The sequence below is a fragment of the Xenopus laevis genome, chromosome 3S, assembly GCF_017654675.1.
Source record: "Xenopus laevis strain J_2021 chromosome 3S, Xenopus_laevis_v10.1, whole genome shotgun sequence".
Lineage (NCBI taxonomy): Eukaryota > Metazoa > Chordata > Amphibia > Anura > Pipidae > Xenopus > Xenopus laevis.
The window spans coordinates 19,701,584-19,716,670 of record NC_054376.1 but is presented as its reverse complement, the minus strand read 5'-3'; the positions used below and the strand labels follow the sequence as shown (position 1 = coordinate 19,716,670).

Sequence of the window (15,087 nt, the reverse complement as noted above, 5' to 3'; positions counted from 1 at the left end):
GTAGCCACAGAATGACACTGCCCAGAATTAGACATGTTATGTACAAACACCCCTAGATCCTTCTCATTTAAGGAAACTCCCAACACACTGCCATTTAGTGTATAACTTGCAATTATATTATTTTTGCCAACGTGCATAACCTTGCATTTATCAACATTGAACCTCATTTTCCAGTTTGCTGCCCAGTTTTCCAACTTAGACAAATCACTCTACAAAGTGGCAGCATCCTGCATGAAATCTATATTCTGCACAATTTAGTATAATCTGCAAAAATAGAAACAGTACTTTCAATGCCCGCCTCCAGGTCATTAATAAACAAGTTGAAAAGCAAGGGACCTAGTACAGAGCCCTGCGGTACTCCACTAACAACACTGGTCCAATTAGAAAATGTTCCATTTACCAACATTCCTTAATTTAACCAGTAACCTTTTGTGTGACACTGTATCAAATGCTTTAGCAAAGTCTAAGTAAATCACATCCACTGCCATCCCAGAATGAAGGTCTCTACTTACCTTCTCATAAAAAGAAATTAAGTTAGTCTGGCAAGATCTATTACGCATAAAACCATGCTGGCACAAACTAATAGTATTATGATTTACTATGAAGTCCAGTATCTTATCCTTTATAAACCCTTCGAAAAGCTTTCCTACCACTAACGTCAGACTAACTGGCCTATAGTTTTGAGGCTGAGAACGGGTTCCTTTTTTGAATAGAGGCACCGCATTAGCAATTCGCCAGTCTCTCAGCACTATGCCAGATCTCAATGAATCCTGAAAAATTAAGTAAAGAGGTTTGTCAATCACAGAGCTATGCTAGCTAAGTACCCTGGGATGAATACCATCTACCCCGGACCTTTGACAATCTTAACATGTTCTAGTCTCTTTTGAATTTCCTCATGTGTGAACCATGCATCATTAGTTGTATTACTAGAATTGGGACTATTAAGAAGGAAACCTTCACTTACTGGTTCCTCATTTGTGTAGATAGATAAAAAATATGAGTTCAGAATCTGCGCTTTGTTTTCATCAACCAGCTGACCCCCCTCTGATAGTAAGGGTCACACCCCTTCCTGCTTCATTTTTTTACTATTAACATATTTAAAAAATTATTTTGGATTTTTTTACTGCTTGCTGCAATTTGCATGATTTATTGACCTCCTTGTACCTTATAAATGATTCGGCTGTCCCAGCTAACTTGAAAGCCTTAAAAGCACGTCTTTTCTTACCCACCTCAACACCAACGCTTCTATTGAACCAAAAAAGGTTTTGCTTTGCAATGACGTTCCTTGCTTACAAGTGGAATATACTGACAAGTATATTTATTAAGCAGCATTTTAAAGACTTCCCATTTTTGTTCTGTGTTTAACCCTGTGAAATGCATTTCCCACTTAATATGTTGCAGAGATGCCCTTATACTGTCAAAGTTTGCACATCTGAAATTTAGTGTTTTAGTTACTCCCATATAGAATTGCTTCTGCAACATAATCTCAAAGGAGACCATGTTATGATAACTATTCCCTAAATTCTCACTCACACAAATGTTAGAGACGAGTTCAGTATTATTAGTTATTACAAGGTCCAAAAGAGAGTTATTCCTAGTAGGTTCTTGAACGAGCTGGAATAAAAAGTTGTCATTCAGCATATTTACAAACCTACTAGCTTTTTCTGTTTTAGCAACCCCATTACCCCAGTCAATGTCTGGATAATTGAAGTCACCCATAGCAACAGCTTGACACAGCTGTGAAGCCGCTTGTATCTGCAAGAGTAGCGGGCTCAGGCCCGGATTTGCGGCAAGGCCGCATAGGCCCGGGCCTAGGGCGGCAAAAAAATAGGGTCGGCATGCCGCCCAGCCGCATTATGGGGACGTGTGCGTCCCCATTTAACTACAGCAGCTGCGCCAGCGTTTTTTCACCGGCGCACTGGGAAGGGGAGGTGGGTGCTAGGACCGCGCGGCCGCCTGGTCAGACCGCGCGGCCTAGGGGCGCTCCTCATTGAAATCCGGCACTGAGCGGGCTTCATACTCGACACTTATACGAGGTGGTTTATAGCATACACCAATGATAATTCTTTTTGTAACCTTTTGCCCAGTCAAAATTTTTACCCAGGGATTCTACACCCTCACCAGTGCCAGCTATGGCTATTTCTTTAGCGCATGGCTTTAATTCAGGCTTTACATACAAACACACTCCTCCACCCTTTTTAATCCCTCTGTCCCTCCTAAAAAGGGTGTAACCATTTAAATTCACAATCCAGTCACATGTTTCATTCCACCAGGTCTCCGTGATACCAATTATATCATAATTTTTAGAGCATGCAATTAATTCTAGGTCTCCCATTTTACCTGACAAACTCTGTGCATTTGCCAGCATACAGCATAGGTTACTACTTTTACTTTTGAAATTTGCATTACTTAGTGGAGAATTATATGTTAAGTTAGTATTATTCTGTTTTCCTTGTAACAGAGTTACCTCCTTAGCTGGTAAACTGTATGCCCCCCTCACTCCTCCAAGTAGAAATTGTATGCACTCCCAGGCCTTCTCGTATTCAATAATCTGGTGCTCAGTCCTCTAGGGAGACGGCACTCCCCTGGGTTCACAGGAAACGAAGAATTGAGGAAACGGCACACAGAATTAAATGCAAAAGGGGATATACCCCTATGGATTTATTGTGTCAAACAGCACAACGTTTCGGGGGCAGGCCCCTTCGTCAGGTGATATGATATTAGACAGGCAGGCAGTCTTATAAAGATAGGAGCCAAGCTAAGGGTTCTGGACGAGCAGAGGGGAACGATCGTTTTGCAAAGTCTTTTAGGCAGAAGGTTGCAGGGTGCAGACAGAAAGTGTAGTCAAAACCAGGCCGGGTTGGTGCAGGCAGAATACAAACTGAGTCAAACAGGCAGGGGTCAAAGCCAGGAGATCAGAATATGAATAGCAGAATAGTCGGTTTACCAGGCAGAGGTCAGGAGCATGGAAGTCAGATTAGACAGGCAGGCAGGGGTCAAAACAGGAATCAGGTACTAGATACAGATAGGAATAACACCCAGGAACTCTTGGAGATGAACCTAACAACGGGCAAATATTATTTTTACAAGGTCCCTTTAATACCATTTGAATTTCGCGCCTTTGCCCAATGACGTCATGACGCCAGCATCAATAGTGTATAAAACAAGAAAAGATCAACGCGGCGGGCGTCCCCACCAAGAGCGCAGCGGGTGCCCCCGCCGAGAGCGTGACGGGCGTCCCCGCCGGCCCTCTAGACCACCAGGGTGAGTGTTTCTCACACCTACCAAATGCAAGAGGCCTTTTGCAACTCTTTAGCAACCCATTTCTGACTGTTAAAGGAGAACTAAACCCTAAAAATTAATGTGGCTAAAAATGCCATATTTTATATACTGAACTTATTCCACCAGCCTAAAGTTTCAGCTTCTCAATAGCAGCAATAATTCACAATAATGCCTCAGGGGGTCATCATCTTGGAATGTGCCTGCAACACTCACATGGGCTCTGAGCAGCTGTTGCGAAGCTTATGGGGTCGTCAGAAATAATCAAGCAGCAAATTAGGTTTGTCTGTAATGTAAGCTGATGCTACAGGGCTGATATTACATTCTGATGCTAATTACACTGGTTTCTGCACTGCCATGTTTAGTATTTTATGAATTACTAAACAGCCTTATATTGTGACATTTATATTTCATGTATATTGTGAGTGGGTCCCTAAGCTCAGTAAGTGACATCAGCACAGAGCATGTGCAGTGAATCAGCAGTTGGGGAGCTACTGGGGCATCTTTGGAGACACAGATCTTCCCTGCTAAAGGGCTGTAGTTGCCTTGGGGTGAAGCCCAAAACATGTACAACATTTCTAGCTACTTCTTTAGTTAGGCTTTAGTTCTCCTTTAACATGCCCTGTTTTGCCACTTCATCAGTCAAATGCACAAGCAAATAATTTCTGATAAAGTCTTTAGAAGACCTCATAGCCCCCTGGTATTCGAAATTATACAAATTGTGGTAATTCTGCAGTAGGGCATACCTGATCATGCTTGTCACCATACTGGCACACCTGTAGCCATCCGACCTCCTTGATAATCTTAATCCACTTCAATATATTAAAATGTGGTTACACTAGATTAGTAAGTGGAGGAGGTTCCGACTTGGCCTCTTTGAACCACTAAAACCATGGATTTAGTCAGGGTAAATTATAAGAAAAATATCTGACGTTAAAGATATCTTTTGGAGCCTTACATGAAGGCACCATGATCTAGATAGAGAGAGGGATCCCCACTACAGGTCAGAGCACTTTACCTGTTCAAAACTACTTACATTTACAGTGAACACTGCTATTAATATATAGATTTTTGAGGATGCAAGAAAAACAAGACTGGCTGGACATCTGGTTTGTGTGATTCCCACAATCACATAACCTCTTTATTTTACCCTAACAAATATATGTACCTAAGGCAGCTGCTCCTTCCATTGCCAACCACTATTTAATTTCCAACAGCAAACAGAAACAGTATTTTTAGAAATCCAAAACCAATCTGGTTTTAGGCATTTTCTAAAATGTTTTGCAAAGTGCCAGCAAAACTTACTAGCTTTGTATGTTCTGCCCATGATTTATAAACAATATTCTTGCAAGAAACCCAGTGGTAGAAATCTGAAGAGTAGGACTCCACAGCTTCTCATTTACTCAAAGACTACAACAAGAACCAGTAGGCAAGACCGCTATTGGCCCAGGATCTCCATGGTGGCATCTCAAAACTGTTGTGATAGTGATGGTTGCTAGGCAGGGGAATGCAGATTTGTCTTCAGACCCTCTCTATTATTCAGGAGGTCTGTTTTAATGGTTATCATTGCCTGTTTGACTATTACTGCAAGATAAAGTATAGTAAGGGTACTAGATATGGTCAGCTGAAAGTCACTGTGGGAGTCTAGCTCTTTAGCTTAGGTTCCCTTACAAATATGCAATAGCATTGGCTTACCTTGATATTTACAGCCAAGATCCTACATTTACAATGCAAATTTTATTGCTTTTTGTAGCAACAGCGTGAGGCAAAGAGCATTAATACCACCTGATGCATAGCAGTATGAAAGACATATCCTGATGACTATGCAGTGGACCTTCTATAAGTACTTAGAGAAAGACAAGCAATGATTCTTATCCCATTTATATTTTGAATGCATGTATAAACCAAGTCCAAAACATAACTCTGTCTATTTGGCAGATAGTATACACATCTAAGTAAAGTCAATATGTACCATGCTCTGTCTATCTGGAATATAGTATAGGCATCTATGTAATTTCCATCAACTCCAGAAACAATGGGAAGGATATACCCTGCCATTCAGCTTCATTAATTAACTAAATTCATATATTAAATTAATAACTAAGATGGATAGAGCTTAAGGGCAGGACTACATGGCCGATTCCGCCACGATCCGACACGTTGCGCAAAATCGCAGGCGTCACGTCAGATGCGACGAAAACAAGGTAAGTAATGGCAGTGTCGGATCGTGTCGCATCAACAATGCGACACAATGCGACAATTGAATTACTTACCTTATTTCCCTCGCATCCGACGTGACGGCTGCAATTTTGCGCAGCGCGTTGGATCGCGGCAAAATCGCTGTGTAGTCCTGCCCTTATGCATCGGGTGAGATAAGCTCCAAGGTGTCATGCTGTAGTCCCCCAGCTGAATTCTACCTATACAGAATAATAATTGGGTCAAACAACCTGCGGCACCTAGCCATATATTAATAGCCTGCCAATCGTCCCCTATCTGTAACGATTGCCATGTGCTAGAAAACATATTTTCCAGCAGATTTTCAACAGACATTAAAGGGATACTGTCATGGGAAAAAAAGTTTTTTTTTTTCAAAATGCATCAGATAATATTGCTGCTACAGAATAATTCTACACTGGAAACCGTTTCTCAAAAGAGCAAACAGATTTTTTTTTTATATTTAATTTTGAATCTGAGATGGGGCTAGACATATTGTCAGTTTCCCAGCTGCCCTCAGTAATGTGACTTGTGTTCTGATAAACTTTGTCACTCTTTACTGCTGCACTGCAAGTTGGAGAAATAAAACCCCCCCAGCAGCCTAACAACAGAACAATTCCAGACAGCAGCTCCCTAACACAAGAGCTGTGAGGAGGTGTGTGGGTGAGCTCCAGGCTGCAAGTTTTTGCCAGGCCCATTTGGGATCTGGGGGGAGAGTTTTTTCGTGCAAACTTGACTGAAATTCATGAAGATTTCTCTCAGGAGAATCCTTTTTTCCTGGATAGTGCTGAGACAGCATGCTGTGTGTAGGGTTGCCACCTTTTCTGGAAAAAATTTATTAAAAATATTAATAACATTGGCACCAAGCATCATTTTTATCGGCCAGGCCAGTAAAATACTGGCCAGGTGGCAACCCTAGCTGTGTGGCTGAGGAGTCGCTGAGAGAAAAGCCCAATCCTACTGCTGCTGCAATGGCCCAGGTAGGAGTAATGCACCTGTGTGATCATGGGGGAGAGGAGGCTGCTAGCAATTGCACTGGGAAGCCAAAGACTGTGGGCTCAGCTGGGCCCAATCACTACCAAATAATCAAGGCCCTGAGAGACATTTAAGTATTGGAGGAGAAAAAGAACCTTTTGGAGGGGAGTATTATTAACATGGTGGCTGGACTGAGTGCCCTAAGGGTAGGACTCCACAAGTGCGGCGCATCGGATCAATCCTACCCTAAGGGTCAGGGCACACAGGCAGATTTTTGGAGATTAGTTGCCAACGACAAATCTCCTCGCGACTAATGTCCTCGAACTGCCTCCCCTGCCTTCCCGCCGGCTAAAATGTAAATCGCCAGCGGTATGGTACTCTGAAAGATTTGTTTTCAGAGTTACCCAAAGTTTCCTCGTCAGGCAACTTCGGAAAATGAATTGCTCCGAGTGCCATCCCGCCGGCGATTTACATTTTAGACGGCGGGAATGCAGGGGAAGCAGATCGAGGAGATTGATTGCCCCCAAAGAAGAGGAGATTTGTTGCCGACTAATCTCCCCGATTCCGATTGTGTGCCCTGACTCTTAAAGGGATTGAGAGATCTAAAGCCATGAGAGAAATTGTTTTCTTGTCTAATGACTTGGAGGATATTGAGAATAACATTACCAGGGTTCTGGGAGTTATAGAGCCCTGGAAAGAGGTTTTTGATAATCGCAAGAGATTCCAGGAAATGGAGGAAAATTAACTGAAAAAGTTACTTAAAGACTTTTCCTTTTGTAAAGAGACTATGATTCCTGGGGGTGGCAATGTGGGGCCTTTGTGTGTGGATTTCCAGGTCCCAGAGACTGTTTCAGTGCCAGGCACTAGTGCCAATACTAATGCTGTGAGTGTAGCTGGTGTGAGCATGCCCTGTGCAGTGAGTGTGCCCAGTGCCAGTTTTTCTGCAATGAGTGTGCCTGGTGCCAGTGTGTCAGGTGCAAGTGTGCAGAATAACAAGGATGCAGGGAGTATTAACATGGCTTTACCACTGACTAATAAAACTGGAGAGGTGTTTAGGATGGGAAGAGACTGTTTAGGCAGAATGTCTCTAAGGTGGGTGAGAGTCAGGCCGGTAGGAGGAAGAATGCAGTAAAAATCAAGTGGGTGAAGGAGAGAGGTGAGTTCCTGGGGCACAGGTTTGTCATTGGGCTTTACCCCTGCATATGTGTTTGGGCTGGTAAGTGTCACGGACACTGAGTTTGATCTGAGCTTCAAACTGTCTCAGGGGCTGGATGAGTTCTGGCACAAATATGAAGGTAAGGAGAAGCCCCAGAGTGGGAGGGGCTTTAGCATGATCTCAGTCTCCTGGCCTGAGACCAAGACTGTCACCATTATGTTTAAGAAAGAGTGTGTGTCCCTGGAAGATGTGATGGTCTGGCCAGGGAATAGAGATTGTGGAGGAGGGTGCCCCAACATCTGAAGTGGTGGAATTAGAGAGGGAGGCTGTACAGCCGGAATCCAGTGCCCCATGCAGTAATGTGGTGGTTAGGGCAGCAGAGAAGTTACCCAAGGGGAAGGATGAGCAGAGGGCCAATCAGTCTAGGAGAGAGGAGGAGTGGAGAGTGGTGGGAAAGAAAGGCTCAGTTAAAAGGAAAAACATACCCCCAAAAATGATGCTAACACCAGGCAATAGGTTTGTTCTGCCAGAAGGTAAAAGCTAGGGAGATCTGGCTGAAGAGGAAGAAAGGCCGAGGGATGAAAAAAAGAGAGAGAAAGCGGAAGGCTGGGGCCTTGGGAAAAGGGAACAGAAAGAGGAAAGAGGGGCAGGAGGAGGTTTTGAGTCAGGAGGGAGAATAGGAATAGAGAAGGATATTGAGATTGACCTGGAGGGTGAGGAGGGCACCCCAAAATTCCAGGTGAAAAGGAGGTTTGAGGAAAGTGGTGCTGCCAAGTACAAATTAAACAGGATTTAATGGTAAGGGAACTTGCTTTCATTTAATTAATGTTTCTTCAGTTAATAGTGTAATGCTTTTCTTGTTCTGAAATGTTTATATACTTTTCTGTAATGTTTTTACTTTTAATAAAATTCCCTAGTAAAAGATAACAGCTGCCTGGCAGATCTAACAGTACTCAATAGTAAAATCCAGGTCCCACTGCGACACATTCAGTTACATTGAGTAGGAGAAACAACAGCCTGCCAGAAAGCAGTTCTATCCTAAAGTGCTGGCTCTTTCTGAAAGCACATGACCAGGCAAAATTACCTGAGATGGCTGCCTACACACCAATATTACAACTAAAAAAATACACTTGCTGGTTCATGAAAAAAAATTTTTATATTGTAGAGTGAATTATTTGCATTGTAACAGTGTAATTTAGAAACGAAAAATACATCATAAAAATCAGCATGACAGAATCCCTTTAATAACTGAAGCCAAAACTGGGCATACCCAAAAGCACTCTCTGAATGCATGCCTGTATGCTTCCACTGTGCATTATACGAAATTATGTTGAGCAATTGGTAGGAAAATACAGATGGGCTCTGTAACCAATGCTATAGGCACAACTGAAGGAGCACTAAGGGGTGAACAATCCTAAGGCCATATACTGTAGGAGGTGCCAGTTGCATTACAAGGCACAAGGTGAAAACCACAGTTTAAATGAAGAGCAAGAAAGCCTTCTTCTGAGAGCCTGCTTCTTCTGAGAGCCTGGCTCATTTGAGCACTGTGCTGTGTGTCTTTGTGTCCATCTTTGCCTTCCTCTGGATCAACTGGCAGGCAGGTTAAAAAAGTTAAAAGGTTGAACTTGATGGACATCTTTTTCAACCTAATTACAACTACTATTTCCAGTGTTGCCTGTGCAGCGAATACGAAGTATAGAGATTTTGCTAACTTCACTATATCAGCATGTGCTAGTGCCAAATACATGAATTTGCACTTCCTTGGTCCTTAAAAAACATAAAGCAAATTCTATGGCAATGCTAAAATTTAACCTAGCGTTTAAGTCTACAACTTTATTTGGGGGGGGGGGGATCTTGCTTTGCCCATTATATTCTATATTTAACATTATTATCATTTACTCTGTATAATCTTGTAATATGATTTTCTTTTGGTTCTCTTCATGCTGCAAATTGCTTATTATGTGCTGTGCGATAATCACTTGTGCAGTTTCCTTTTGGGATTTTTCCATCCCCTGACATTTGCATATGGAACCCTGAATTTTGACTAGCACTGTGTATTTGAATGCAGGCGCTGAATATTGTCTTTGGGAATAAAGTATCGCTTGGAGATTTTATTTATGTCATGTCTTGCTTCTGTTCAGATTATTGTGTTCTTCTACATTATCACTTCATGGGGCTTTGTGTTACTGAAGATCTATGTGTTTATCATACACTTCCCTCCTGTGCTGGATATGTGTATTTATTGTTCAGTACAATCTTGGTGTGTGTATGGTTGTTTCACAATTATTCACAATGTGCTTAGACAGTTTCATTCTATATACTCACTGTATGGGACGCAGTCATACTGGACTTCCAAGTACTTGTAGGTTCCTGGACACGGATCTGGAAAGGAGTCCGAACCAGCAACAACAACACACTGTGTGTGATTGTTGCACCTGCAGCAACACAAAGAATTATACAGTTTTAACATAACGACATTAAAAAAACAAAAAACACACACATCCTGGGATCCGTTATCTGCAAACCTGTTATCCAGAAAGCTCCAAATTATGGAAAGGCCATCTCTCATAGACTCCATTTTATCCAAATAATCCAAATTTTTAAAAATTATTTCCTTTTTCTCTATAATAATAAAATAGTAGTTTGTACTTTATCCAACTAAGATATAATTAATCCTTATTGGAAGCAAGACCAGCCTATTGGATTTATTTAATATTTACAAGATTTTCTAGTAGACTTAAGGTATGAAGATCCAAATTATGGAAAGATCAGTTAACCTGGAAGACCCCAGGTCCGGAGCATTCTGAATAACAGGTTCCATACCTGTATCTTCTTTTTTCAGTGCACACAGGCCAATACTGCAACAGTATATACAGAAGGATAATGGTTACTATGGGGCCTCTGCTTCCATGGGGACCCAAAACCAGTTTCACAGTTTGAATACTCTAATGACTGGTGCTGAAAAGTGGTTGCCCACCAGATAACTGCTTTCTTGTCTTGATGGCTGGGAACTGAGCAAAACTGTTCACATGTTGGTGGCTATCCATCCCATAATTATACTGAGGTTTGTAGTTCAAGAATAACTAGAACTATTTTTCCCTCCAGAGACTGTGACATACTTTTTTTTTCTCTACTTTTGTTTCTTCTTTTGATATGAAAAAAAGCAATAAAGAACACCTTACAAATACCACTAGATGCACAATCCACACACACAGAAAATTGGTCAATACATTTTGGACAAAGTGCAAAAAAAACCCCAATTTTTTTTTTGCACTTTGCACTGTCCCCTGCACATAGTAAATGACTACTACTAATTGAGTAGTATCTTTTGAAGAAAATGGTTTCCTAGTAAGAAGTAAAGAAAACATTTTCTTTTGCTGCTCTAGTGCAACAGCTGGCAAGAGCTAAGGGGTTTCTTTGCATTCCTCTGGATGATTGATGCCAGGTGGGAAACTGAAGCTTGGAACCTGATGGACAAATGATTCTTTTCAACTTAAAGGGAATCTGTCGTCATTTTAAACTTTTTTTTTTTTTGCATTTTTATAAAAAACACACATCCATAAACACTGTCTGGCAAATAAAATGTTAATCCACACATCCATGCATAAGTTATTTTAGTTTGTATTTTGTCATGGGGGCTTCCATTTCTGCTCATTACACTTTCATCCTGTGCTGCTCTAACAGCAGGCACAGCATTACCTGTGTGCTTGGAGGCAGCCACTCTGTAATGAAAAGCCAGGTCGCACTACGACATGAGAATCTAGCTGTACACTCCCCCTCCCCTCTCTGCCCATGCGTGTGATGTTTGGAGGAGAGAGGTCACATGGTTTGCAGGGAAGCAATTACTTTCACTTTCCTACGTCCTGCTCTACAGCTGCAATAGCAGCCCCTCCTGACACTATCAAAGCTCCTGCCGTTCTGTAAGTTTGTTCTCTGCATTCCTTTGGTGAGTGGAACTTTCTCTCCTTGCTGCCTTCCTAGTTTGTTTTACTGGTTACTAGATGAGGTAAAGGAGCTGTGAGTTCCCTCTGCTATCCACCTCACACAGACCTTGCTCCTTTCCTGCCTGCAATACTTCTTTTTTCAACTACTTACTGCCTCCTTTCTCATGAGCTATTTTAACCCTTCCTAGACTTCCTCCTAAGTTTTCCTGGTTTTCAATATGTCCTCCTTATTTTATCCTTTTTTTCTATTCCCTGTCATCAGTCCTGGGAGTGTACTCCTGTGTTTCTGCCATTCATTTTTGTGTAAACAAATATAATAAACTATCTATATAAAATATTTTTTCCAGTGCCCAAAATGAATTGTGTGTGTGTGTATATGTATATATTTATTTTTGAAACGTAAGTGCGGGCAGTGATCACAGGACTATCTTATTTCAGTCCTTCTGAAGTGGTGTCAGTGGGAGCTTATCTTGATTCCTGCCTATTGTTCAATTGACAGGCTCAGCAGACAAGGCTCTATTTACATTACAGCAGCTTGTAGGAGGGAGGGGTAATGACATCACTCCAACTTGCAGTGCAGCAGTAAAGTGTGACTGAAGTTTATCAGAGCAAAGTCACATGACCTGAGGGCAGCTGGGAAATGTCAAAATGTCTAGCCCCATAGCAAATTTTAAAATTAGATATAAAAAAATCCATTTCTTGTTTTGAAAAACGGATTTCAATGCAGGATTCTGCTGTAGTAGCACTATTAACTGATACATTTTGTAAAAAACATGTTTTTCCACGACAGTATCCCTTTAAATTAACTGTGTTACTGTGTAAAGAATGTACATCCCTGATGGGTTATGTAAGAACAAAGTGAGTGGTAATTTTACAGGTTAAAGTGTTTGCCAGAATGATGTCAAATGTGGCAAAAGCAGAAAAAATACTTATATTAGTTGTGAAAAATGACAATTCAGCTTGTTTTTGTCTATTTGATGTCGCCTTTTTGGGGAGTATTGAGCATGCAATCAGCATTAGAGAGATGATTCGGGTGTGCTTATGTGAGTCATTGGAGTCGTTCTGAAGCAGAATGGAATAGGTAATAATCTGCATTCAGATTTGAAGAGGTTGTTCACCTTCGAAACACTTTTTTCAATTCAGTTGTTTTTAGATTGTTCCCCAGAAATAAAGACTTTTTTCAATTACTTTCCATTATTTAACATTTCGTTGTTACATTTCTCAGCAGCATCTCTGGAGTATTAGCAACTATTGTATCAAGTATAACAACTGCCTGTAATGAAATCCAGAGATTCTGCTCAGCAGGGACAAAGTTAAGAAATGTATCAACTAAATGTATCCATTTAGAACAGTTTATAGGGTCAGCGACCCCCCTCCCTCCCAGGGCTGCTTCAGAAGGTGAAAAATGACACTTTACACTTCAATATTAGAAAAAAAAGTCACACATAGAAAAAAGTAAGTCATTGAAAATAGTAGTTATTTCTGGTGATGTATCTGAAAACAACTAGTTGTTTGAAAGTGAACCACTCCTTTAATTTTCACACAAGTACTTTGCACATATATGTAAGGGCCAGTGTGCAGCTATTCACTTAACAAAAAGTATTCCAGGTCTAATCATCCTCAAAGTTAAGGGCTTAATCCCTGGAATCACTTGGTTAATGCCAAACTATGGCTAAAAACAATCATACCGCATGCTTACTTTATTTGAAGAGATTATAAAGGGGATATTTATTTTTCTCAAGAGGAATAACATTGAAGATCCTGCTGTTCTCTTTTTAAAAGGCTGAAGCAGAACCACAAAACCCTTGCTATTTTGTATTTTCTTGAACTATAGCCAAGGAATTAGACCTATGGTACTTAAACTGTTGTTGTAATACAACCTCACTGGACATTGACCTGAGTATGACACTATGCACTGAAGTTCAACAATATTTTTAGAGCAGCAGGCTGAAGAGCATTGACATAATAAAAATAAATAAATAAATAAATGAAGTTTTTCATGAATCTACAGTAGAATGACAACCAAGTAGATCCTGGGAGCCTATATTTTGCTGTATAAAGAAAGAGGTCTTGCTTAACCAATATACGTGCTCCCTTGGACATTTTATGAGATACTTTCTAAATCTGTGCCTGATGCTGGCAACTAGTAATTATATGGTTCCCTTGACCAGTTAGTGCCAGAAGATGACTAAGGATAAAGGTGCAGGCAAGATCTTCAAGGAATTTGGAGATGTCACGTTTCCCGTTCTAATTGGGTTACTAGGAATAGGTAAACTTTACCCTAACTGAATCATGGATGACCCCCCCTTATTTATAACTCAAATTAGCTTGAATTCCCAAAGGAATTAATATGTAACTTTCTTGGAGGAGACTTTCTTACTGTAGTCTTCAGATATGATACCTTGTCAGAGCTCCTATTTGGAGACCTCAACCTGCCCATTCTAACATTTTACTATATTGGGACATATAAAAGATATAGCAACATCTGCCTAGCCGACAGTTCTGTGGAACCACATATTCATTTCTTTATGCGTTATACCTCTGATCTGAGAGTGAGATATTTCCAAAGAAAATACAAACTAGTGCACTATTGATTCCAACTTGAGTAAAGGACGGACACATGGCATAGAAGAGTATAAATGCCTATGTATGACTCTTAACAGCATGATGTAACCAATTGCTACCTCCCTACACCACATGATAGCGTCACTTGCATGGTATACTCTAAGGGTTAATGCTTTTAAAGAGATACTGACACCTGAAATTAAACTTTTTTTTACATCTATTATAATATTGGCTTTGCAAGCTACTTCTAACTTTGCCATAAAGTATTTGCATGATGCTTTTACATTACCTGTCTGATCCCCCATGTTCCTGTATGAGGGGGCTGCCATATTTGTGCAGCAGGAGTCCGTTAGCATTAGAAACTGTAACTAACAGGCTGAGATGGGACAGTCAGGTTGGCAAAGTCAGAGTGTCAGAGAGTCAGGCTTAGGAACTTCAACTAACAATCATATACAAAAACAAACCTCTCAGCAACAAATGATCAACATGACCTATAGGTAACATTTAATGTACATTCATATGCTAAAATTCATTTTTTAGTGTCAGTATCACTTTAAGATCTCAGGTTCAGTAACTTAACTAGTGGGGGCGGGCCCTGGCACAGGATGCACAGCCGGACCCCCCCGCCCCCCACCATAAGCCCGGAACTGCATGGGATTCATTGCGTGTGAGCTGCTGAGGGGGTGAGGGCCCTGGCCCAATCGCACCCCCTGCTCCCCCGGTAGTTACGCCACTGCTCAGGTTCAGCATAGTTAGAAAGTTCCCTGATATGGACATCATCTGCTATTATCTCTTGCTGAGAGGTATATCTTTCTGTACTGAGAAAACTCCTGTGACAGTATCAAATTAAAACACTCAATAGCTTTCTAAGTCAGCAATGACAAAAATAATGCCTACACGTTATATATGTCTCTTCCAAAGGACTCTGGGGTTTGTGCCATCTCTCATAATGCT

At 41.1% G+C, this 15,087-nt stretch overlaps 1 protein-coding gene across 4 annotated transcripts in view; it reads right to left on the bottom strand.

The window, feature by feature from the left end:
* LOC108712655 (adhesion G protein-coupled receptor L1-like) overlaps positions 1-15,087 on the bottom strand; it is a 442,227-nt gene that overhangs the window by 121,896 nt on the left and 305,244 nt on the right. For all 4 annotated transcript variants that reach the window (XM_041588058.1, XM_041588060.1, XM_041588059.1 and 1 more), the window contains exon 4: positions 9,950-10,059. In XM_041588058.1, the coding sequence (XP_041443992.1) occupies positions 9,950-10,059 (110 nt within the window). The remainder of the gene's footprint in view (positions 1-9,949; positions 10,060-15,087) is intronic.